The sequence below is a fragment of the Protomyctophum parallelum genome (assembly GCF_964188405.1).
Source record: "Protomyctophum parallelum genome assembly, chromosome: 8".
Lineage (NCBI taxonomy): Eukaryota > Metazoa > Chordata > Actinopteri > Myctophiformes > Myctophidae > Protomyctophum > Protomyctophum parallelum.
The window spans coordinates 34,856,769-34,882,079 of NC_139703.1; the positions used below are offsets into that span (position 1 = coordinate 34,856,769).

At 41.9% G+C, this 25,311-nt stretch overlaps 2 protein-coding genes across 3 annotated transcripts in view; one reads left to right on the forward strand and one right to left on the reverse strand.

The window, feature by feature from the left end:
* Positions 1-25,311, reverse strand: part of adsl (adenylosuccinate lyase) — a gene marked incomplete at both ends in the record, with an annotated part of 382,286 nt that overhangs the window by 316,342 nt on the left and 40,633 nt on the right. The window lies entirely within an intron of this gene.
* The window catches only part of dusp7 (dual specificity phosphatase 7), a 140,238-nt gene that overhangs the window by 2,440 nt on the left and 112,487 nt on the right, over positions 1-25,311 (forward strand). Inside the window, exons 2-3 of one of the 2 annotated variants that reach the window (XM_083771708.1) lie at positions 2,135-2,581; positions 8,267-10,610. In XM_083771708.1, the coding sequence (XP_083627834.1) occupies positions 2,135-2,581; positions 8,267-8,646 (827 nt within the window). In that variant the 3' untranslated portion in view covers positions 8,647-10,610. Of the gene's footprint in view, positions 1-2,134; positions 2,582-8,266; positions 10,611-25,311 lie in introns of those variants that run through there. The other variant, XM_083771709.1, reaches the window with a different exon arrangement.

Below are 25,311 nucleotides of genomic sequence, written 5' to 3' on the forward strand. Positions count from 1 at the left end.
CCCACGGACCCCCATTTGAAAAGATATGCCATGCAGTGACCCCCATAAGAGAAGATTTTTTACGGCTCTAAAAGTGATTTTCAACCAGTTTAATTTCAAGGACCTCCCAGTTTTACATGCATTTAGGCTAGGGACCCCCCCCATTTAATGGCATTTCTATCTCTGGGACCTCCAATTTATATTGTAAAATCAATGTTGATTTAACTCTGAGAGTTATTTGTACACTCTCAGAGTTACAGACCCATAAGGGTCCATTTGGTTCCTAACTATCATTTAGCTGGGGACCCCCTGGAACTTGCTCAAGGACCCCACTTTGGGAGCCACTGTTTTAAATGATAAAATATAAGACTGTACGTACACGTTCACCGCCCTATATGGATACTTTGGCTATCATTCGTATTGCAATACCAGTTTAGTTTCACATCTCTATTCCTATTCAATATACATCATAGCCTACTATATTAGTTTATTACTTTCTGTTTTGCTACTATTACACATTTACTGTTATTGAATTCCAGCATTAATTAATTCCTGGCTTTTGTGGTTCAAGCCTTTATTTATTCTTTATACTTTTCATGCAGATTTAAAGTTTTCTTTGGTGTCATTATTAATGTACAGCCAGTCACATTCAATAGGAATGATAGAAATAAATACACCAGTATGTGTAGAAGACCAAATTATATACTGTACGACTGTACGTATTGCTTAGTCAAGGTGACTGTCCTAATATTATCCAGTTAAAGGGAAACTTCACCCTTTTTGCAAAAAAATAAAATATGTTAATGATGTTCTAGAAGATTTAGAACACTTTCCTGGGGGTCTTTATGTGTGCAATATGTGGTTTAAGATATTTTTGATGTTAGCAGTGAGCCCAGTGTCTCTGATGTCATGGACACTGGGATCACTTACTTCCTGGACCCCCCCCCTCCCAAATATATTGGCAGAAAGTAGCCGATCATGAGCTGGTCAATCATTTGTTTACAACCATTGAGACTGGTCGCACGGGTGACTGTTTCATGTAATCAATTCCCAACAGATCTACAAACCTGTTGTTTTGGGGAGCGCTGGTTTCAGTCCATTCAACCTCCTCTTGCTTGTTGGCTAGTGAGGTGCACCCTATAGGAGACATTTATACTTCATTGCGCAACAGTATTGCGCACAGAGAACAGCTGATATACAAGATCACGTCGCATCGCGGACGTGACTGTTGTGAGCGTAGAGGTCTGCGTGAGCGACACCATTGCGGGATGGAGCATATATACATTATACTTGATGGGCTGCAGGTGCGCGTACAGCCATGGACAAACAGGCTCTTCTGCCGTTATCATGAGTCCACCTCCCGTTCTTATGACAGCGACTGGAGGTGTGGTTTTGAAGACAACTGTTTTGAATTGCTATTACTGTTCACACACAACAGAAACCAAGGATTATATACATGTATTTCAAGGGCGAGAGATCACAATAAAAATCCCAATCATTCTCCTCCACACTGGGAGAAAAACAGCATCTGAAAGTTTAGGGCATTTCTTTTACACGTGAGAGCAGTTAGAACCTTTCCATTGCATGTTATGAGAGGTGGGGTTCTTGTGCGGCCGGTCTGCGTGCGCATGCTGGTGCTTATCAGTGTGACGTCGTCTGATAAAACGTCTATAGATCGGCTATTTTCGCAGGATGTTCACCTACTATGACATGCCCATGATTAGGGAGGCTAGGCCGGGTTCATGTGGTTTACCCATTCATGGCGGGAACCCCTTTTGGTGTTTTAAGCATTATGTTATGCTTTAGCTATTGAAAAATAACAGATCTACAAGCTTGTAGGTCTGCTATTTTTGAGAAATCGTGGAAATGTGGCGCAAATCTTTGAATATATATTCTTTCATAGCGAATGTTTTTAACTAAAATCTTTGCTTCTGCATATGGGGGGTCCCTGGAACTACATATTTTCAGATGCGGGTCGGCGGCCAAATCCAGATATTTCTGGGGGTCCTTGACATGAAATAGGTTGAGCACCACATATAGGTTTTTCAGAAAACTGTGTAGGATTTAGAAGACATTTTGTAGAATTGTCCCTCAGGTCAAACAAACATTCTCTTCAACAAATCATTTTCTTTGGTCCTCCCTCCCCCTCCCCCAGGGGGCTTCAACAAATTCCAGTCTGAGTACCCCGAGCACTGCGAGACCAACCTGGACTGCTCCTCCTCGTGTCCGAGCGGCTCGCCGCCGGCCTCCGTCCTGGGCCTGGGGGGGCTGCGCATCAGCTCCGACTGCTCGGACGGAGAGTCGGACCGCGAGCCGGGCAGCGCCACGGAGTCGTCGGAGGGCTGCAGCCCGCTGCTGCCCATGAGCAACCAGCCGGCGTTCCCCGTCCAGATCCTGCCGTACCTCTTCCTGGGCTGTGCCAAAGACTCCACCAACCTGGACGTGCTGGGGAAGCACAACATCAAGTACATCCTCAACGTGACGCCCAACCTGCCCAACATGTTCGAGCACGACGGAGACTTCAAGTACAAACAGATCCCCATATCCGACCACTGGAGCCAAAACCTGTCTCAGTTTTTCCCAGAGGCCATCTCGTTCATCGGTAAGTCGATCACACACACACTCCCCCTCATATTATGAGTAGATTCAGTATTATGGTTGTGTGGGTGTTTGTTAAAGCTGTGTTTATGTGTGGTCAAACCCCCCCCCCAACAATCTTTTTGTACACTCTGTCTAGAGTCACTGTTGTTTTTGGCAGCAAATTTTGATTTTAGTTTTAGTTTTAGTCATTAGTCTCTTCAACTCTCTTGAATAGTTTTCATTTAGTTGTAGTTAGTTAGTTAGTTAGTTTAGCCGTCGTAATGACTGTTTGTACACTTGCTGAAAATAGCCAATCTACAAGCTCACAACGCGTCGCGCTGCGACACGTTGTCAGCTTGTAGATCGGCTATTTTCAGCATGCAACCAAGTGTGAAATGACTTATACTGGACCTCTTGTCCACTAGTCCCTTCCTAACATTTTCTCATCTAGCTCATCTAGCCTGCATTTTTCAAACATGTGGAATTGTTACTCTTCACATACAAAAGGTTTTGTGGAAATTGCTTTGGGAGAATTCCCCTTATACCAACATTTGAGTGACCTCTATTTGAATTTAGATGATATGATCAATTACATGTATGTCATGTGTAATTATTACCACAAATCTGAGTAGGTATTATTTTCCTTTTCCTTTGGTAAAATGTGACACTGCACCAGACCATGCAGTATTTGGGGAATAGGGCAGAAAAAAAAATAATAATAATAATAACTAGAACTGCACTCTGTCGAGTGCATACTTGCTTGTTGCACACTAGTAGGCCATAAATGGCCAACTAGTGCGCAAGCAGAGCGCGCAAGTACTTTCGACCGCTGTAAACTGTTAAATCTCAGTATCTCTGTGAAGGAACGTTTGAAATGTATAATCATTAGGTGTAACTATTTGCTACCTACCTACTTTATGCATATAAACACCTAGTATTATTAAGTATGGTTCAAGTTTCTATCTATATAAGAAATACAGTTTTATCGATGTAGATATATTCTGGATTCCTTTTTAGTTTTTTAAAGAAAAATAAATCATTGATATGTGATGAAAAAAAAGGTATATAAACTAAATTAAAATATGTTATACAGTATAATTATTCTGTAAACGGTGGAATCTGAATATCTCTGTGAAGGAACGTTTGAAATGACTAATTATTAGGTGTAACTATTTGCTACCTATCTACTTTATGCATGTAAACACCTAGTATTATTAAGTATGGTTCAAGTTTCTATCTATATAAGAAATACAGTTTTATCGATGTAGATATATTCTAGATCCCTTTAGAGTATGTAGTTATAAGTTGATTAGCGGTATACTGTGGTTACTTTGCGCCAAAAACCGTGACAGCCAACCCGCCATTTTATGCGTATGCAAGAAAAACAGCAAATCTGTGCCTGGTTTGCTGGGACCAGATTACACAAATGACCATATTTCTTACGTCATCATTGAGAGCTAGTCATACATATACACACCACGTACTCTGGTCCCAGCAGATCAGGCACAATTTGCTATTTTATTTTTACTGATTATGTATATAGTATACGTATGACTATCTCTCAATGATGACGTAAGACATACGTATACATATACATATACTATATAGAGTATGTCGTTGTAAGTTGATTAGCGGTATACTGTGGTTACTTTGCGCCAAAAACCGTGACAGCCAACCCGCCATTTTATGCGTATGCAAGAAAAACAGCAAAGCTGTGCCTGGTTTGCTGGGACCAGATTACACAAATGACCATATTTCTTACGTCATCATTGAGAGCTAGTCATACATATACACACCACATACTCTGGTCCCAGCAGATCAGGCACAATTTGCTATTTTATTTTTTACTGATTATGTATATAGTATACGTATGACTAGCTCTCAATGATGACGTAAGACATACGTATACATATACATATACTATATAGAGTATGTAGTTGTAAGTTGATTAGCGGTATACTGTGGTTACTTTGCGCCAAAAACCGTGACAGCCAACCCGCCATTTTATGCGTATGCAAGAAAAACAGCAAATCTGTGCCTGGTTTACTGGGACCAGATTACACAAATGACCATATTTCTTACGTCATCATTGAGAGCTAGTCATACAAATACACACCACGTACTCTGGTCCCAGCAGATCAGGCACAATTTGCTATTTTATTTTTACTGGTTATGTATATAGTATACGTATGACTAGCTCTAAATGATGACGTAAGACATACGTATACATATACATACAGTATACTATATAGAGTATGCAGTTGTAAGTTGATTAGCGGTATACTGTGGTTACTTTGCGCCAAAAACCGTGACAGCCAACCCGCCATTTTATGCTTATGCAAGAAAAACAGCAAATCTGTGCCTGGTTTGCTGGGACCAGATTACACAAATGACCATATTTCTTACGTCATCATTGAGAGCTAGTCATACATATACACACCACGTACTCTGGTCCCAGCAGATCAGGCACAATTTGCTATTTTATTTTTTACTGATTATGTATATAGTATACATATGACTAGCTCTCAATGATGACGTAAGAAATATGGTCATTTATGTAATCTGGTCCCAGCAAAACAGGCACAGATTTGATGTTTTTTTGCATACACATCAAATGGCGGGTTGGCTGTCACGGTGAAAGTGACTGGGCGAAATTATTACTTGCGCGCTCTGCTTGCGCAAGTAATAATAATAATAACTAGAAAAGTTTGGTTGCCGCAGTCGCTTACATAGGCCCCTCCCTAATTTGAAAATGTCCATAACGCTTGCATAGTTTGGTCTTCTGCCCCTGTGAGGTTAATTCATGTCTTTATAAATGATTATAAAACATTGGTTACGTAACCAATTAACAACAGCCAATTAGCTACTACAAACGCTATGCAAAGCTCGGCCAATCACAGCGGAAGTTAGGTAGGTTACTCCGAAAAAGGAAAATAATAAAGTGTGACAATAACTATATACTGTAATAATAATAATCTGCTCTGCTTTTGAGTCTGATCTCCATGTCACTCACTAATCTATTTTCAGTATTCTAATAGATTCCCATAATTCCTGCTGTTGGAAGTTCTCTGGGGAGAAGGGAAACCCCTCCTTGTTCTAATGGGACCACACTGGAACGCAAAGGTCTTTAGTTGGCTCTTGGGGGGAATGACCAGACCGCTGGAATGCTTGTTTGTTTTTGACCCATTTGGGACGGGAACCCCTTTTGGTGTTGTAAGCATTATGGTATGCAGAAATGAAAAATAGCAGATCTACATGTACAAGCTCATAGCGCGGCTAGGAGCTTGTAGATGGGGGGAGGGGGGTCCCTGAAACAACATATTTTCAGATGGGGGTCGGCAGCCAATTACATATATTTCTGGGGGTCCTTGACATGAAAACGTTTGAGAACCCCCTGACATAGAAACATAAGTTTTTTCAGAAAACTGTCAGGATTCAGAAGTCATTCGTAGAATCGCCCTCAGGTCTAAATGGGTTAAGAGCAATGCCACCGTTTGGGTGGGCGTAAAAATGACATGCAGGGGTCAGGGAAGAGAGGGGGTGACGGGTCATGGCAGCGCTGTATATAAGGTTGATGTTACAATCTACGGTAGCTATTTGTGCAGTAATATACAGAGATTATACAGTAATGTACCATAACCTTACAGTAACGGGGACCCAAATGTTAGTCTCAGAGCACAGTTATGCTTTGTTGTAAGTTGTTGATCTCTTAAAGTATTATACTAACTGGAAACATATAAGATATATTGTTTGTTTAAACAAAAAAATCACACTCGTGTGAAGTGAGAAGCGCTCTTATCATCATACATCATCGCCATACATTGCATTCCGTGCTCAGCAAATCAAATCATCACATGCCGTGCTACACACAAACACACATACAAAGCTGTGCATATAAGAGGGGCTAGCGCCCACAAAAAGTAAGTGTGTGTGTGTGTGTGTGTGTGTGTGTGTGTGTGTGTGTGTGTGTGTGTGTGTGTGTGTGTGTGTGCGTGTGTGCCATACAGTGTCGTAGAGAGCATAGTTGGCATTCTATACAGAATCAGAAAAAGACAGGTTTTACAATACAGCCAGGTGGCATATAGTGAAAAAATAAAACATGATTCTTCAAGTGAAACAAGGTATTTTGCTGTGTTTTGGGCATTCACACTTGGATGCGGATGCACTTGTGTTTTTTACGTATGCCTTTCATATTGCTGAGTGAGCACTGAGCACACACCACATATAAAATTAATTTGGCATCCTCATGGCAGTATGAAGAGTTTGTGAGCCAACTGACCCCAATCCTGCGGTTACAGAGAGTGCGGATTGGCTGAGAGAGAGAGATAGCCGTAGAGAGAGAGAGTGTGTGTGGCTTAACCCATTCTGGCCGGGGAACCCCTTTTAGTGTTTTTAGCATTATGTTATAATTTAGCTATTGAAAAATAGCAGATCTACAAGCTCATCTACAAGCTTGTATAGGTCTGCTATGAAAAATCGTGAAAATTTAGTGCAAAGCTTTGAATATATATTCTTTCAGAGCCAACATTTTTAACTCAAATATTTGCTCCTGAAACAACACTTATTTTCAGATGGGGGGGGGGGGGGGGGGGGGGGGGTCAGCGGCCAATTGTCCTTGACATGAAAATGTTTGAGAACGACTGACATAGAAATATGAGGTTTTTCAGAAAACTGTCATGAATTAGAAGACATTTGTAGAATCCTCCTCGGGTCTAAGTGGGTTAACACTTATTCAAGTGATAGTGCAGAGGTTTGCAACTGATAGAAGGCACATGGATGTGTAGCCTGTTAATAATGCAGGAGGATTCTGTCCATGATGTACAGTACAAAGACTTATGAAGCAGAAAGAACCAGACCACATCCCCCTGGAAATGAGGGCCGATTCATACTCCTATTTTACCGCTGTAGTGCCGAAATGAAACACTGAATTAGAAAATAGCAGTTCCCCTTTATTCCAAAACTAGGGGCACACCGTTATTGAAAACAGCTTGAATGTAGTATTTGTTATTTAAAAAAGTTCCAACTTGTTGACTCTTTTGAAAGCTTCCCCAGAGAACATTGATTTTCAACATACGTAATTATTATAAAATATCTGCTAAAACCGATACCGATATTGCATTTTAAGGCCAATTTCGGGCAATACAGATAAAACGATACTATATAGCAGTGGTTCTCAACCAGTGGTCCGAGGACCACCAGTGGTCCTTGAGGCGGTTCCAGGTGGCCCCCAGCTAAATGATGGAGAGTTGGTAACCAAATGGACCCTTGTAAATCTTTAACTCTTGAGAGCGTAAACACTCAAGAGTTACATTATGGTTAAACATCTGCATTGCTTAATTTACAAGAAGTCTACACAATTTGAGAATGTAGAAGAATTGTTATTTTGATCAATGTTTGCCTGGTATCTCTCCTAATGGTACCAACATCAATACAGCATGGAATTGTGGACAAAATGTTATCCAACGAAAAAGTCTGGAAAATGTCCCTGGAACATATTTTCAGATGGGGATCCGTGGCTAATTATGGATATTTTTGAGGGTCCTTGACATGAAAATGTTTGAAAAAGACTGACATAGATTATTTTTTCAAGATTTAGAAGACATTCTTTTAAAGATGGAGTGCCGTGGTTTTTGTACTTTTTTTCTGTTTTGCATGTGTCTATGGAGTTAACATTACCCGTGGTTATAATATCTCTCTCTCTCTCCAGACGAGGCCCGCTCTAAGAAGTGTGGCATCCTGGTCCACTGCCTGGCGGGCATCAGCCGCTCGGTGACCGTCACCGTGGCGTACCTGATGCAGAAGCTCAACCTGTCGCTAAACGACGCCTATGACTTCGTCAAGCGCAAGAAGTCCAACATCTCGCCCAACTTCAACTTCATGGGCCAGCTGCTGGACTTCGAGCGGACGCTGGGCCTCCACAGCCCCCCCTGCGACAACCACTCCTCCTCCTCCTCCTCCTCCTCGCCCACCACCGGCCACCACCAACACCACCACCACCACCACCACCACCGCCACCACGAGCAGCTCTTCTTCACCACGCCCACCAATCACAACGTGTTTCAGCTGGACACGCTGGACTCCACATGAGGATTGGTCCGTCCGACCCTGTCCGTTCCCCCACCCCCCCTCTCCTGGTTGGTTGGTTGGTTGGTGGCGGAGGAGGAGGGGCGGGTTACCACGGTAACTGCGGTGGCTGCGCTCGTGGAGGAAGCAGTCGTTTTGTTAATGAATGTTTTTAGTCTCTCTCTCTCTCCCCTCCTGAGGCTTGTTGTCTGAGAGAGCGAGGTGGTGGTGGTGACAGGACAGGGAATGTCGCAGACAATGATGATGATGATGGTGGTGGTGGGGGGTGGGGTGGGGGGGTCCTGCTTTGGAACGAACCTCGGACAGACTCCACCTTTTGGGAATGGCCTTCTCTGTCACAATGGGGGGGGGGGGGGGGGGGGGGCGGGAGGGAAAGTTACTGACTGCAAAACATGGAAGGCTATATAGCCTGATTTTACACGTATGGTATCCGACGTCGGATTATGGGGGAAATAGCAGATCTACAAGCTACGAAGGGGCCGCGGCGCAAAGCTTGCAGATCGGCTATTTCCACGATGCGCGACACAGTGCGCGCGGGGGGGGGGGCGAGGATAAATCGGGGCACAGCAGACAGAAGGCCAGACAGCTTCATACAAAGATAAGGAACGTAGTGGGATCTTGACAGCGCTTGATTTTTTTAGGAGACGGCAAACAAACATCCTCGCTGTCTTTGATGCTCAGCTCTCACTCTGAGCTGATTGGTGCCAAGTGGAGAATCTGGGATTTACTAGGAGGCGAATCTCACTCTACTGAATGTAGAGTTTTAAAAACCAAGGAATTAACACAGACACACTGTGTGTGTGTGTGTGTGTGTGTGTGTGTGTGTGTGTGTGTGTGTGTGTGTGTGTGTGTGTGTGTGTGTGTGTGTGTGTGTGTGTGTGTGTGTGTGTGTGTGTGTGTGTGCGTGTGCGTGTGCGTGTTTGTGCGTGCGTGTGTGTGCGTGTGTAATGTACGAACAGTCCTTAATTAAGTGAGTACAGTATGTCTATTATGTATTTTGTATATTTTGTGTACATTTACGTACAAATGTATACCTATATATACTGTATGCATAATAATCTTATCTTTGTCCAAAAAAAAAAAGGAAGACAAAACTCAAAAGTAATCCATTCCAATAATGGCTTAAGAGATTGTAATACTAAAGAAAATGTGGGTTGACGGACGCTAGGGCAACAAAAGAGAACGTATTGCGATATTTCTACTTGTCTTTTTCTTGTGTAGTCTTTCTTTCTTTCTTTCTTTCTTTTCCCTTTTTTCCACCATAGGGTTTGCAATGACCTAACGCAGTTTGCACAGTGGCACAGTTGCACAGTGGCGTAACCAGTAACGGTGGCGAACCAGTGCTGAGGGCAGGCAGATAAAGAGACATTCACAGAGGAGAGGAGAGGAGAGGAGAGGAGAGGAGAGGAGAGTAGAGGAGAGGAGAGGAGAGGAGAGGCCAGTCCCAGGCTGTAACGAGACCCAGCAGCTGGACAGCAGCCCAGGGGGGGGGGGGGGGGGGGGAGACGACTAGCCATGAGGCTAGAGAGGGTTATGGCTGAGGTCAATGGCACGGGACTTGGAACCAGTGTTGTTTTTGGCAGCAACATTTTTTGTTTTAGTTTTAGTCATAGTCTTTTGAATAGTTTTATTTAGTTTCAGTCACATTTTAGTCACCTGGAGTGTTTTAGTGTTAGTCTAGTTTTAGTCGACTAAATGTCATAAGATTTTATCGACTAAATCTACAGTCGATTTAGTCGACTAAAATGTGTTTTGGCGGGCCTTGATGCCGTCGTAATGGCTGATTATATACTTGCTACAAGCTCACAACGCGTCACGTTGATCGGCTATTTTCAGCATGCAACCAAGCGTAAAATGACTTATACTGGATCTCTTGTCTACTAGTCCCTTCCTAACATTTAGTTTAGTTTTTATCCGTTGACGAAATTGTCAATACATTTAGTCTTAGTTTTAGTCACGATAGCTTAGTTTTCATTTAGTTCTCGTCAGTGAAAAAAGGTAGCCGACGAACATTTTTCGTCTTAGTTTTAGTCGACAAAAACAACACTGCTTGGAACATGGGTTCGAGGGGACAGTTTTTTATGTTGCGCCTTCGGATTAAACAAGAGTTCAACAGATAGTTGACTTTGCAGCTTGGATGCGAGACACCCACTCCAACACCCTTAACCATGTCCGTGAAGAAGGGAGTTTGAAGTTGTCTTGATGTTTAAATTGCCAGTTGTTTATTTAACAGCCATCGCTTATTTTCAATCTTCTGAGCTCCTCTTCTGTATAATTAAAAGCTTCTGCCCGAAGGCTATACCATCTCAACATATTAGGCTTATAGAAATCAGGTTTGCCAAATCTTTGTCGATCGAGAAAATTTAGATTTTCTTTGTGTGGAGAAAAACCCTGCCACCGCAGGTCCAGGGTTGGATTGAATAGCAGGGCTATGAATGAGTAGCTAGTGTTACTAGTATTGGGTTGGGAATGGTATGGTTTTTATTCATCTAGTGCAACATTTTGGGTAGCATTGCCAAGGAACATTTTGACAAGGAAGTGCCTAAAGAATTCTTGACTCCATTGCAACTTATTTTTATCCACAGGGGATTTCAGCTCGCATTAACCGAAGAACATCTCCCAGACAGTTTGCCCAAAGAATTTTCCCTGTCACAACCCCATGGATTGACATGGATTCTCTTTGATTATAAACGTGCTACAGGTGTTGTGTACGATATATACCATGGCCTCTCCTGCATTCTTGCATGGTCGCCAGCGATTAGCCAACAATAATTGGCCACAGTTTAACCAAAAACAGAACGACCACCACCCTAAACCTGTCACTTGTAGTGTATTCGGCTTATATATATGTTTATATGTAATGAAGACCCACCACATAGCTGATCATTTTCTACCCTACCTGTCGGTTGCAGTCAACTGGTGAAGATTCACGCATTATAGATTCATGGAAATTACGGCTGCAACTATTTGATCATTTTTAATGATTGATTATTATATATTTATTACTTTTCAATTCATCAAATAATCGAGGAAAGCCCATTTCTTTCGATCATTTTTTAACATTTTAAAATAATGTCAATGAAATATTTTTTATAGATGTTTCATAATCGACACAATCAATACATTTAGTCTGATTAAGCTCACAATCTGCCTCAAAAGTGCGACTGGCTGTGAGCATGTTTGTAGATTTTTTTTTCTTTTTTTTTACATTATTGAAAAAAATATTTTAAAGCAGAAACAAAATTAAAAAAATGTTTCTATGGACGAACCCCTAATGAAAAGCAGCAGTTCTATAATGGGTCCCCATGACTGTTGTGGGGTTGTCAAGCAGATAGTGGCCCAGAGGATATACTGTCGGCTCAGATTGTAATGTGTCGTGGTGGTGGTGGTGGGGGGGGGGGGGGTTGGTGGTGGTGGGACTGCAGGCCACAGACACAAACATGCACTTAGCTTCTTCAATAGCTTATTGTTTCCTCAAACGCATCGGAGAACACGGAAGGAAGGGGAGATCTTTTCTACGAAAGAGGATCAAAGTCCATTTCCTCAAAAGTCAAAGAAACATTTGTGTCCGAGTTGATTCACCCTTTAAGCCTCGGGTGTAAATGAAATCTATTATTTTCAAATACCTGAGCATGCTGTGGTACTGTGTGCTCTCTGACGAAAAAAGGGGGTTGGATGTTGCTTTACCAGTTGAAAGACGAATGACGAGGGGTAGTTTTTTTAAACTACTGTTTTGCTGCCGGGCTTTTGGTGGCATTCAGTACGTAGCCAGGGAGGTTTCTGTCTGGGACTCTGTCCACATCAGCGGTGTTTGAAAAACCTGACATGAAAATGTTACCTCGAAAAGCTGTCATGTTTTAAACCATTCAGGGCCGTGAATCAATCCCCTTTGGTGTTTTAAGCATTATGTTATGCTTTAGCTATTGAAAAATAGAAGATCGACAAGCTTGTATAGATCTGCTATTTTTGAAAATCTTTGAATATATATTCTTCCAGAGCAAACGTTTTTAACTAAATTCTTTGCTTCTGGGGAGGTCCCTGGAACTACATATTTTCAGATCGGGGTCGGTGACCAAATACATATAATTTTTGGGGTCCTTGACCTTGACATGAAATATTGACATAGAAACATGAGGTTTTTCAGAAATTTGATTTTTTTTTTAATTTCGACGTCAGGCCTAAAAGGGTTAAGGATGAAACCGTATTCCTTTTTTCCTTATGTCTCTGGGACACTGCACCGATACTACATTAACACCATGGGGAGTTTCCAAACAATTCCATCCTGGGCTTTAGTACTGTAGTAACAGAAGTGCAGATTGTTTGGCAAGCAGATGAAATGCGAGCCCTTAACTATCTTGGCAAGCTTACATAACAGTTTCTTGGAGGAAAAGTGCTGATAAATGGTTTCAAAGCAGCGGTGTGGACAGGGTGCACGACAGAAACAAAGAACCGAGTCTCACAGGGAGGGGACAGCTGGTGATTCTGACCAGGTTTGGTTTAGGTTGGCCTTATATAATCTTTCTAACTTGTTTCTAATGCTGACTGTTCAATACTCTTTGTATCTGACTTTGGAAAAGAAAAAGCAGAGTATTAAAAAAAAAAGGAAAAAAAAAGTTTGTTAACTGTTATTTGAATCAAAAACAGTAATAATGGGACAGTTAACTGTCTTTTTACTGTAACGGGTCACAAGAGGTCCTTTTTGTTACTCTGCAATATGTCAAACACCTTCTTTTTTTGCAGTATTTTGTATTAGATCTGAGACTTCTGAATTTATAATTCTTCTTTTTGTACTATATCTATTCTGTATAACTCTGTATACAAGACCCATGCTCTATGGCTTGTGGACTGAAGTATAACATTTCACCTGGGGTGTCTAAACTCTACAGGGCTCTATATCCAATACCAACCTGAGAAACAGCCCAGACACACACACACACACGTCACATCAGTGTTTTAGGCAGCAAATTTTGATTTTAGTTTTATAGTCTCTTAAATAGTTTTCACTTTTCAGTCACATTTTAGTCACCTTGAATGCTTTAGTGTTAGTCTAGTTTTAGTCGACTGAATGTCATAAGATTTTAGTCGACCCAGTGTAAAATGAGTAAATGATTATACTAGATCTCTTGTCCACTAGTCCCTAACATTTTAGTCTAGTTTTTAGCTGTTGACGAAATTGTCAATACATTTAGTCTTAGTTTAAGTCATCGTAGTTTTAGTCAGTGGAAAAAGGTAGTCGTCATAGTTTTAGTCGACAAAAACAACACACACACACACATATACACATACAGCCGGAGCTGTGTGTTTTAGCATGCCAGTTATGTTTCACAAATACATGATTATGCCACCGGACTTAAAAATAACTACATTGAAATGTTCTGTCTTGTTTTGATATATTGTGCTATTATGCTATTCCTGTGGCCTTTCAATATGAATATATATCTAAATATATATGTTATGAGTTTATATGCAAAGTTGTTCCTGTCCTATTACAGCATCAAGAGATGAGAATAACGTTACCATGCTTGAATGGACTTCCCTCGTTTGAGGTCGTATCCCACTCACAATACGGAACATGTTATTAAGGACTCGATCACTTTTCACCCTAGGATTGAAATATATTTCAGTACGAAGCTTTTCTATTTAAAAAAGAAAACATTGTTGATTTCAAGCTGCTTTCTTCTTGTGTTTTGTGTGTGTCTTTGTAACAAAAATGAAAGAGAAACTTAAAGTCCTTTTCTCTGTTTGTAAATTTGCCAGATCGCAGGAACGGTGGTTTCTGTGTCATATGTTTGTAGCTAAATCTTGGTAAGAATGTGCTCGCGAGCTTGGGGAGGAAAGAGTGAGTGAGGAGGGTAGGAAGGAAGAGGGGGGGGGGGGGGGGGGAAACATGAGCAAAAGAAAAAGTGAATGATTAAAAATGTTACCTCACCGAGGAATTTTTCAGGGAATCTTTTGACAATGCATCTTGCATCAATGTTACAGCTTCAAACACACGTTGAATAGCTGTTTTGTATTGTGCTGTAAAGGAGTTTTTAAAAGATGCAATCTGTCATAATGTGTATAAAAAAATGGGGCTCGTTAAAAGGGGGCAGTGCACTTTTCTGTCTGCTGAAGGATATATGATTGACCCTATGTATTGTACAGTATATGGAAACCACACAAGACCTGTTTATACCGCAAATAAATATTGAATTATTTTTTCTTTAAAAAAAAATGCCTATCATGATTATTTCTTATACCAAGGAGATGAATGTGTGTATTTGCATCGGCTTTGTGGGAAGAGATTTGCAGTACGGCTCTCAACCTGTGGGCAACACTTTTGATGATTGATACAATAACTAGAGATGTCCCGATACTGTATCGATATCGGAAAAGTATCGGTATTGGCCCTTATTTGGTCATATCGGTATCGGCAAATACGCCAGTCTAACCATGGATCCGACACAGGGGTAAGGGGTTGACACTATGGCGGGTAAAGATAATGTTGGGGCATGTGGAGTTTGCTTTAGAGTTGCCCAAACTGCAAGTGCACATTTGAGTGAGTCTGCTATAAACACAACACGAGATATATAGCTAGAACACCGGTATCGGCTAATACAGAAATTTAGGTATCGACATCCCTAAAAATAACATTAATACAGTATATAAAAAATGTTTTTCTTTGTGAAACCAATGAGTATGTTAGTTCCATTGATCCAAGACGGAACACAATCAATTGTTTGACCGTTAACATAAACAAACATGCTCTTAAAAATGCACCTGGCCCTGCACCCATCTGGCCACTTAATGTTGACCAAGTTGCCACCAAGTGTAAAATGACTTATACTGGATCTCTTGTCCACTAGTCCCTTCCTAACATTTTAGTCTAGTTTTTATTTGTTGACAAAATTATCAGTATATTTAGTCTTAGTTTTAGTTGTCAGACTTAGTTTTCATGTAGTTTCCATTTAGTTTTCGTCAGTGAAAAACGAACAATTTTCGTCTTAGTTTTAGTCGACGAAAACAACGCTGATTTCACATGACATGTCATTTGAATATGAATCTCAAGTCCATTCATTTAGTTTGCTGCGTCATGCCATATCTGTGTTTTGCAAGACCTCTGAGATTCAGGGCCTTATTGTGCATTGAAAAGATTGATGCCGCGTCATGTCGCCTCACAGCTAGAAGGTCCTGGGTTCGATTCTCACTGGGGACACTGGGGGGCTTGTTCTCTCCTCCGCATCATCAGTGCCCATACCTGAGGCGGGGTTGGCGAAAGCGCCTTTCTGTGTGGAGTTTGCATGTTCTCCCCGTGTCCCCTAGGGTACGTACCCTCACAAAAAACATGCCGTAATCCTGGTCTCTAAACTGCCTCCCCCTGGCCAGCCGGGGGCACCTGATGGAGGGGAAAGGAACTGGTCGGAATAACGTGTTCCTTCCACGCGCTACGTCCAACCGGGGAAACTCCCCCCCCTGTCAGGTGAAAAGAAGCGGCTTTGACTCCTCATGCATAGAAGGAAGCATGAGGTCAGTCCGTTGCTCTCCCCAGGTTGGCGGAGGGAATGTATAGAGCCCAGGAGATAATTTCCACTGGGTGGAAAAAATGCGTGGGATAAAAATGATAGAAAAGATTGATGCCCAACAGGTGTGTATTCTTCACACACCACCCAGCTCAGAGTCTAAACAGTGACTGATGTGTGACTGACTGCACCAACCAGCCACCACCCACATCATAGGCCTACCTGTTGTGTGTGGATGTAATCAATAGGTTTTTACATTTCTGTGTAATATCTGCTTTACGTCGATGAGGACATGAAACGGCTTTAGCCGTACGTACACGCTGCAACCAAGAAGACTGTGAAATTCATTCAGTAAATGATCACCATAACTGTCAGTGCTATATGGATGCTGCCGACGCAGCTGCAGGAGGATTATATTATTAGTAGACAATGAAGCGCAGCATTATCAGCGTGCTGCATGGGTTTATTGCACTGACAGCACGTAGGCCTACGTTGCTTTGCAGCGCATTCAGGTTCTAGCTAGGTTAATTACACTATATTTTTATTTGATTTTGGTACTGGATGGAGTATACACTGTAAATGAATAGGCACAAGAGTTATAGTCAAAACCAACAAACAAAATAAGTCTGTTGTCAGTACATTAGCTATACATTAGGCGTAACGTAAGTAAGACTTCCTCTGTCACTTTTGCACGAAAACTGTGCTTTTGTCTTTGCCTTTTGTGGCTTTCAGAAGAAGAACCATTATCGTTTCAAAACCTTGTGACAACACGTTTCATTGCTCATACTGCAGCTCTGCCTCTTCCTTCCTTTTTTTACACCACAACGAGTGGAACACTGTGTGTGTGTGTGTGTGTGTGTGTGTGTGTGTGTGTGTGTGTGTGTGTGTGTGTGTGTGTGTGTGCGTGTGCATGCGTGTGTGTGTGTGCGTGCGTGCGTGCGTGTACTGTGTAGTTGTCTAGCCTACTGTACATTCAACATGTGGTCATAGTGTGTCATTTAGACACATAATATGTTGTGGGGAAATCAAGCACAAATGATATGTATTTCCAAGTAGCGATCAAGAATCAAGAGGGACGCTGTAAATCATTTGGTGGTGTAAAGCAACTATTAAAGTATACCTTTACTTAAGGTACTGTACAACTTGGTGGTATTTGTACTTTACTGGGGTATTTCCAATGTCCAATACGTTAACTTCTACTCCACTGCACCTTGGGTCCAAATGTTGTACTTTAACTACACTTTATTTATTTGAAAACTTTAGTTACTAGTTACTTTATTATTATATTAATATATATTGATTATGATTATTACTATTACAAAACAAAAATGCATTATAAAAAAATGTAATTAACGCATTAACCACTTCAGCCCTATATACATTTTGGTCATTAAAAAATAAATAAAAGCTCACAATGTGTTTTGCAATGCAATTTTACAGTAGGCCTATGCATGTGAAAACTTGGGACAAACTTGTGAAAAACATGGGACATCCACAATGTGTACTTCTTACATTATGATACTTTTGTACATTTACTCAGGTCAATTTAGAATACCTGTATTTCTACAATAATGATACTTTTACGTAAGTAAAACATTTGAGTATACTTTCTTCCACCACTAATCATTTGCATGCTGTAATCGTTACGTGTTCATAGACAGTATAGGATATAGACACCCCTCTCTACCACCTTTTTAGTGTAAGTCTGTAAGAGGTACAGTAACACATAAGGACACACCTGCAGAGTTCTGTCATCTTTACCAGGCTCAGCAGCAGTGTTGTTTTTGTCGACTGAAACTAAGACGGAACCTTTTTCCACCGACGAAAACTAAATGGAAACTAAATGAAAACTAAGCTACCGTATGATGACTAAAACTAAGACTAAATGTATTGACAATTTCGTCAATAGATAAAAACTAGACTAAAATGTTAGGAAGGGACTAGTGGACAAGAGATCCAGTAAGTCATTTTACACTTGGTTGCATGCTGAAAATAGCCGATCTACAAGCACACGTTGTGAGCTTGTAGATCGGCTATTTTCAGCAAGTGTAAAATCTGTCATTAAGACGTCATCAAGGCCCGCCAAAATACATTTGAGTATAAATCAACTGTAGATTTAGTCGACTAAAATCTTATGACATTTAGTCGACTAAAACTAGACTAACACTAAAACATTCCAGGTGACTAAAATGTGACTAAAACTAAATGAAAACTATTCAAAAACTAAAATCAAAATGTGCTGCCAAAATCAAACACTGATCAGCAGCCTACCTACTGTAGAGTTGTGTAAGGACCAGAGGAATTAAGCTGCATGGGCAAAATTTCATTTATAAGACGCATTGTCATGAACTGTGTACTTTTATTGTGTAGTCCCTAGTGTTTTCCTGTCTGCTCTGTTTGTTGTTGCCTGCCTTAATTGTCTCACCGATTGTATTTCACCTGATCCTGTTTAGTCTCAGCCAATGATGTGTTGATTGCAGTTCTGTTGCACCTGTGTCTAGTTAGTCTTTGTGTATTTAAACCACCAGTGTTCCCTTGCCAGATTATAGTCAGTGGCTACGTTTACATGAGCAGTTAAATCCCCTTTTCATTCCGAATAGAAGTTCAATCCTATTAAACGTTGTTATGTAAACACCTACAAAAACCTACATCCGAATGAAAACGCTCGATGCGATCTAAAAACCATTCCGATGTCACTGGCCGGATTACTCCGATGTTCAATGCGATTGAAAGAAAATTGGACTCATGTATACACTGCTTCGGATGTAAATTCATTCTGGTCTTTCTGAGCATGCTCATTTCCATTGCGCTCCAACTCCAAGGCGCTCATAAGCCTCATATCCAAGGCGCGCCGAGGAGTTTGCACATAGAGCGCGTTATTTCGTGCATTTTGTGTGTGTGTGTGTGTGTGTGTGTGTGTTCAACGGTCTCTCTCGCACACTCTCTCTCTCTCTCTCTCAAAAATAACAAGCGACCCGATACAATAATAATCAGTGTGTTGCGTGCCCTGGCCGTGCTGTAGATAATAAAGTAGGCTACACATAAAAACGAGATGATCACCTTCCCAGCGGAGAAGGGGAGCAGGTGGGGTAAAAAAAGACGGTAAACATAATATGTCCGTCCCTATCCAAGCAGCAGCCTCAAAACTACTGCGGAATGAAATGATGGGATTTCAAAGTGTCGTCTTTCGTCTGAAAGTCACAATGAATGAACTGCCTATATTTTATGTGTCCAACAGATGGCGTAGTTTCACGTGAATTAACATGTATCATGTCTTCTATCACTTCTCCATATAAACACTCATTCGGAATGACCATTTCCCATGTAAACTCGCGGCAAAAAACATTACATCGGATGTATTTTATTCAGAAGTATTTATTCGGAATGATCACCCTTCATGTAAACGTAGCCAGTGTTACTGTGTTTCCTGTTGTCTGCATATGACCTGCTACATAATTATGGCATTGAGTTTTGTGTTGTTAACTCTTTTTTCCCCCAAACACCGGCAAACACCGTCTTTTAAAGTGAACGTGTATGCTGGCCCCTGGAACTGGGGTTTATGCTAACAGCTAGCGGTAGAGATAGAGTTAATAAATTATCATTGGACTGCATCAATTTCAGTGTTGTTTTTGTCGACTAAAACCTTTTTCACTGACAAACTACATGGAAACTAAATGAAAACTAAGCTGTGATGACTAAAACGAAGGCTAAATGTACTGACAATTCCGTCAACAGATAAAAACTAGACTAAGATTCTAGGAAGGGACTAGTGGACAAGGGATCCAGTATACATCATTTTACACTTGGTTGCATGCTGACAATAGCAGATCTACATGCATACAACGCGTTGTGCTGCGACGCGTTGTGTGCTTGTAGATCTGCTATTTTAAGCAAGTGTAAAATCAATCATTACGACGGCAAAATACATTTTAGTCGACTAAATCAACTGTAGATTTTGTCGACTAAAACTAGACTGCCAAAAACAACATCAGTTTGCCTGCTTGCTTCTGGGTCCTCACCTGAAACACCGTCCGTGACATGCACCTTTGCGCCTTTGTTACATCTCTTCTTTTTTTGTTTTGTTTTTTGTAACCCATTTTTCACCCCCGTGTCAATTATCTAATGTGATCCTGGGCTCTACACACCCTCCGCCAACCTAGTCCCCATATACTGTATATGGGGGACATGGGGAGAGCAACGGACTTGAACTCATGCTTCTTGTTGCATCTCTTCTATGGGCAGAAGAAGTGACGATCACGGTGACGATCAAGTAGCAGCTATAGGCTAGTAAAACAAGTGTGTTGAAGAAAATCTAGTTTGGTTGAATTGGAGCATATATGACCTACAGGCTCGGCTCCAGGATGAAATGACTGAGGGGGCATTTGAAATTGGCGAGGGTGCACATCTAATTTTGATATAATAAAACTATGCTGTATGTACATAAAAGTGAGGGTGCAGAATTTGGAACGGAGGGTGCTGGGCACCCTCTGGCACCCCCGTGGCGCCGGGCCTGATGACCTATGATATATGTTATGAGTTGCGTCGCAACATATGTTGCATGATCCAAATACATCCAAGGGAATGGACATTTTGATCGTATATGACTATTATATGACCCATACTGTAGTTCAAGAGTTGTATGCCAAAGCGTAAAGTGGCATCATGAGGCTGATTTGGAAAAAAAACTGGAAGTGTGCAGAAAACGTTTGATGCTGATAGGTATAGCAGTTTACAGGATAAGACACACAGACAGACATCGACAGACAGACAGACAGACACGCAGACAGACAAAAAACATGATCTCTGCCTCCAGGTAACATCACAACAATGAGACGAGGGTATAGGAGTGAATCTTGAGTCACACACACAGCTCCAATTATGAACACATCATCAGCGATGTGAGAGAGAGCTCAGATTCAAAACTTATATTTGAATCCTGCCAGTGTTTTTTATGAATGTGAATATATAATGGCCTATTCTCCACCTCAAACTATCCATTTCATATTCTTCTAGCTGCCATCATGATATGACCGTCCATGACACCGACCTTACCATAACTTTTTTTTTTACATCCAAGCTTGTAATGAAATCTTCATATACAACAAGGCAATGGAATTTCACATGAAACATTTCTGTATCGGAGAACACGAGGGAGGAGAGTGGAGGGGTGGGGGGGGGGAGGGTGTGAAGAGAACATCTGAAAGACAGCACTGTGTGAGCTGAGCCGCGCTGGCGGACTATAAATATCCTCTATTCTCTGCTCCTCTTCTCTTCTAGTGCTGCTCTCCCTCTCTCTCTTTCTCTCCCTTTCCTTCTCTTGCCTACGTCTACCCCTCTCTCTCCTCCTGCATCCCCCCTGCCACAATGCCTCTCCTTGATACCGCTGTGACTTTTCCCGATGTCGCAAGTGCTGTGCCCTGCACGCGCCCTCCTCCTCTTCGAGTGAGCCATTGAGTCAAACAGGATATTGCAGTCTCTTGGCGCGAGTGTAAGGAGAAGTAGAAATGGCCTCGCAAGAACTTGAGCACGGACGGGGTGATTGACGGGTCTGGCCGGATTAGGCTACTTTCTGACTTTCCCACATGTCCATTATCACTGCAAGAACACAAAGGAATTGTATCATCATTACATACACGGTCCATTTCCTGCACTCATTTCAAATGTGTTTAGAGTATGAGCAGCCAGGGTGAGGTGCATGGCATGAAGTACGCTCACTTGCCAAGACATACCTGTAACTTTAAACATAGATTGAGGGCCAGCCTCTCGAAGCAACACTCTCCACTTGATTCGAACATAATGTAGCTTTATTGTGCATACTCAGACACAGACAGACATGCATGTTCACTTGGGCACACTCAGGCTTGCACGTGCGTCTCACACGCACGCACGCACACACACACACACACACACACACACACACACACACACACACACACACACACACACACACACACACACACACACACACTTCACAAGTGTAAATAATGTATTTGTTTTTGTTATTTTCCGTTGTTTGATTACTTTGTCTACTTACTATTTGTATATTATCTTTGGTGAGAACCACATATAAGCCCTCCATGGGTTTCTTTTCACACCTGCAGATATTTCTCTTTTATTAATGTTACCCTACTGTTTTTATTGTGCGAATAAACTAAAACTACCGTAAACTATTTGGAGGATAACAGTTGTGGAGTACTGCATGCATTGAACTGGAGAGTCTGGATTGGTCTGATGAGCTTACGAGCTCATAGCCCCTCTCGGAACCCCCCGTAAAGATTCTGACATTTGGATGTACTTTACGGGCTTTAAGTTCGTTAGCCCACAATAGGACGCAGCTGTACATACCGTCAGAAACGTCATTTCTGCGGCATTTGAGTGATTGTGATATGTTTCAAACAAAGCATATAAGAGCTATAGGAGACAACGGAAACGTCTGAGAACTTTCCTTTTGCGCAGAAGCCATTAAGTATTTTTAATCTGTGTTTGACCATTTTGGCAGCTCTGAAATTCTCTCTTCCTTCCTCCTTGACTTCCTTATTGACATCCCATTGTACCGCCTCCAGCCCAGACGGTGCTGGAGGCGGTACAATGGGATGTCAATAAGGAAGCATACTAGGACCTTTACATAACAACCTTTACACCTGGGAAAAACTGAATCCATTCTATTTGGATCAAATAGTAATCTCAGCAAGGCAGATGGCTTCTTGTTTATAGTGGGTGACAATATTATCACACGAAAAGATGAAATGACCTACCTAGGTTCCATCCTGGAGGCAATCTTTCCGGTGATAAAATGGCCACCAACATAATCAAAAAGGTCAACCAAAGAGCAAGATTCCTATACAGGATCTCCCCACTGGTCAACAAAAACACCTTGAAGACCCTAACAGGAGCGCCCTCGTACAAGGTTTCTTCGACTATATACGCTTGCACCTCCTGGTACCACAGCACCTCTAAGGCCCTTAAAACAAGGCTCCAGACCTCCCAAAACAAACTGGCCAGGCTACTACTTGGCCTCACTCCCCGAACCCACCTCACTCCTGCCCACTTTGACAGGCTGGCAGGCCTACCAACTCTCACGCATTCAGCGTGAGACTCACGCATGAGACGTCTTTCACACGCACTCACGCCACACCCACCATTTCTCACGCACTCACAATATGCACGCCGAGGGGGGCATATAATGTGCCAGAAAAGCCAAGCCGGCTCTCATAACAGTTTTCTCCGCGGCTCCGCGCGCCGATGTGTGCGTCCTCACAAACGGCAGAGTAGCCGTTCTGCATGTGATAATGCATATGCTGTTATATGCAGTAGTGTAACCTCCAACTCGTCAGCAGGGTCCCTGACTGTGACGCATGGAAATGAGCCATGCAGAGTTTAACATCGCTTCGAAATATTTTTCATGGAAGACAATATAGCCTCCACAACAAGTGACTATCTCTCTTCTATATATATATATTTGGTGTGGCGTCTCTTGCGCGAGATGAGGAACGGTGCCAGACGCACATTATAATAATGTCTGTGGTGTGTGTGTGTGTGTGTGTGTGTGTGTGTGTGTGTGTGAGGGTGTGTGTGTGTGTGTGTGTGTGTGAAGGGGGAGGGGCCGCATCGCGACTCATTAGTTCTGTTCAGAGAGAGAGAGAGAGAGACCACAACTGACTGACTGACTGACTGACTGACTGACTGACAGAGAATGTTCCACTGAGGTGGGTGATTAATTTGTGATGTAGTCTGTTTTATCACATCAGAATACGTTTTTATGTAAACCAATATGGATATTTAATAGAAGACATAGGCACACATGGAGAAGGTGCACCATATGACCAATAGGAGACTGACCATCTCTTCACCTGGTGCAACTCTTTCACTCATTTTGTTAAATGCTATTATTCAAAATGTCCTATTATTCAGCATAATATGCAGATATCATTTTCTTTTGCAGTTTAAACAAAAACAATATATCCACAAATATGTTGATGTGGCATGTACAAATATATGTTCATATAGGCCTATTTTGGGATTTTTTTGAGTGGTGCAACCACTCCCTTTCGGAGCTATGTGTGTGGCTGGCTGGCTGGGTCTGAGCATGAAAACAGCACACCGGAACCGGCCCGGCCCCCCGGGCGCGTGTGTTCATGGGGGTCTGGATGTTCTGGGGAGACCCCCGGGGACCCCCACACAGCGTTGCATCACTCACTTTTTTTTCTAGGGTTGGATGTCTGTATTCCTCTAAATCAATGTTAAAAAAGGCCAAATCAACATTAAAAAGGCCACTTTTTTTGCGTCGCGCGCATTAAAACACTAAAGTCTCACTCTTGGCTTTTTCTGAAAGTTGGCAGCCCTGCAGGCTGGAATGGCTTAGGGTTGACAACAGAGTACAGCACCTTGCAATGGGTCTGGTCCACAAGATTCGCTACACCACCAAGATACCCATGTACCTGTCTAAATACTTCCTTAATGTCAATGTCAAAGTTCACACCCACAATACCAGAGGGAGTTCAACAAACCATGTGCAACCCAGATTCGGCACAAACAAGGGACTAAATTAATTTCGCTCCTATGCCACCAAAATGTGGAACGCCCTACCAACAGTCATTAAGACATGCAAATCCCTTGACTCCTTCAAAACTGCTCTCAAAGGGCACCTACGGACGGCTGCAATTCAAAACTGGCCCCCGTAAAATCAGAACTGAACTCAACAACATGCAACAAATGTTTGGTCGGACACTTTCTGAGGCGTTGAGCTCTGAACAAACAATCCGAGCTTGTGAACAAAGGAAAGAGCGGAGGACTCCTGACTTAAAGGTTGGGTGAGCAGGATGTACTTTTCTTTTTTCCGGTAAGCAATGCATTGCCTTTTGGTTTTATAATTTTTTCGGACTACTTTATTGAACAAAAGAGGATCTGCAACGTTCGGGATACTCGGATACTTGGATTACTTTTTGGGGTTATTTCTGGATACTTTGACTCGGGGACACCTGTAAAGGGACATTGGAGGGGAAATTCTGAAGAGAACATTTTCATTTACTTTATCTTTAGACAAGATAAAGATATTGCAATTTCAGTTAAAAATAAATAGTTTTGTGTTCCCCATACGTCTTCCCCAGGGAAGACGTATAGGGCCTTATAGTCCTTCTCCTCCTCCCAGCCCAAATCACACCTTGGAAAG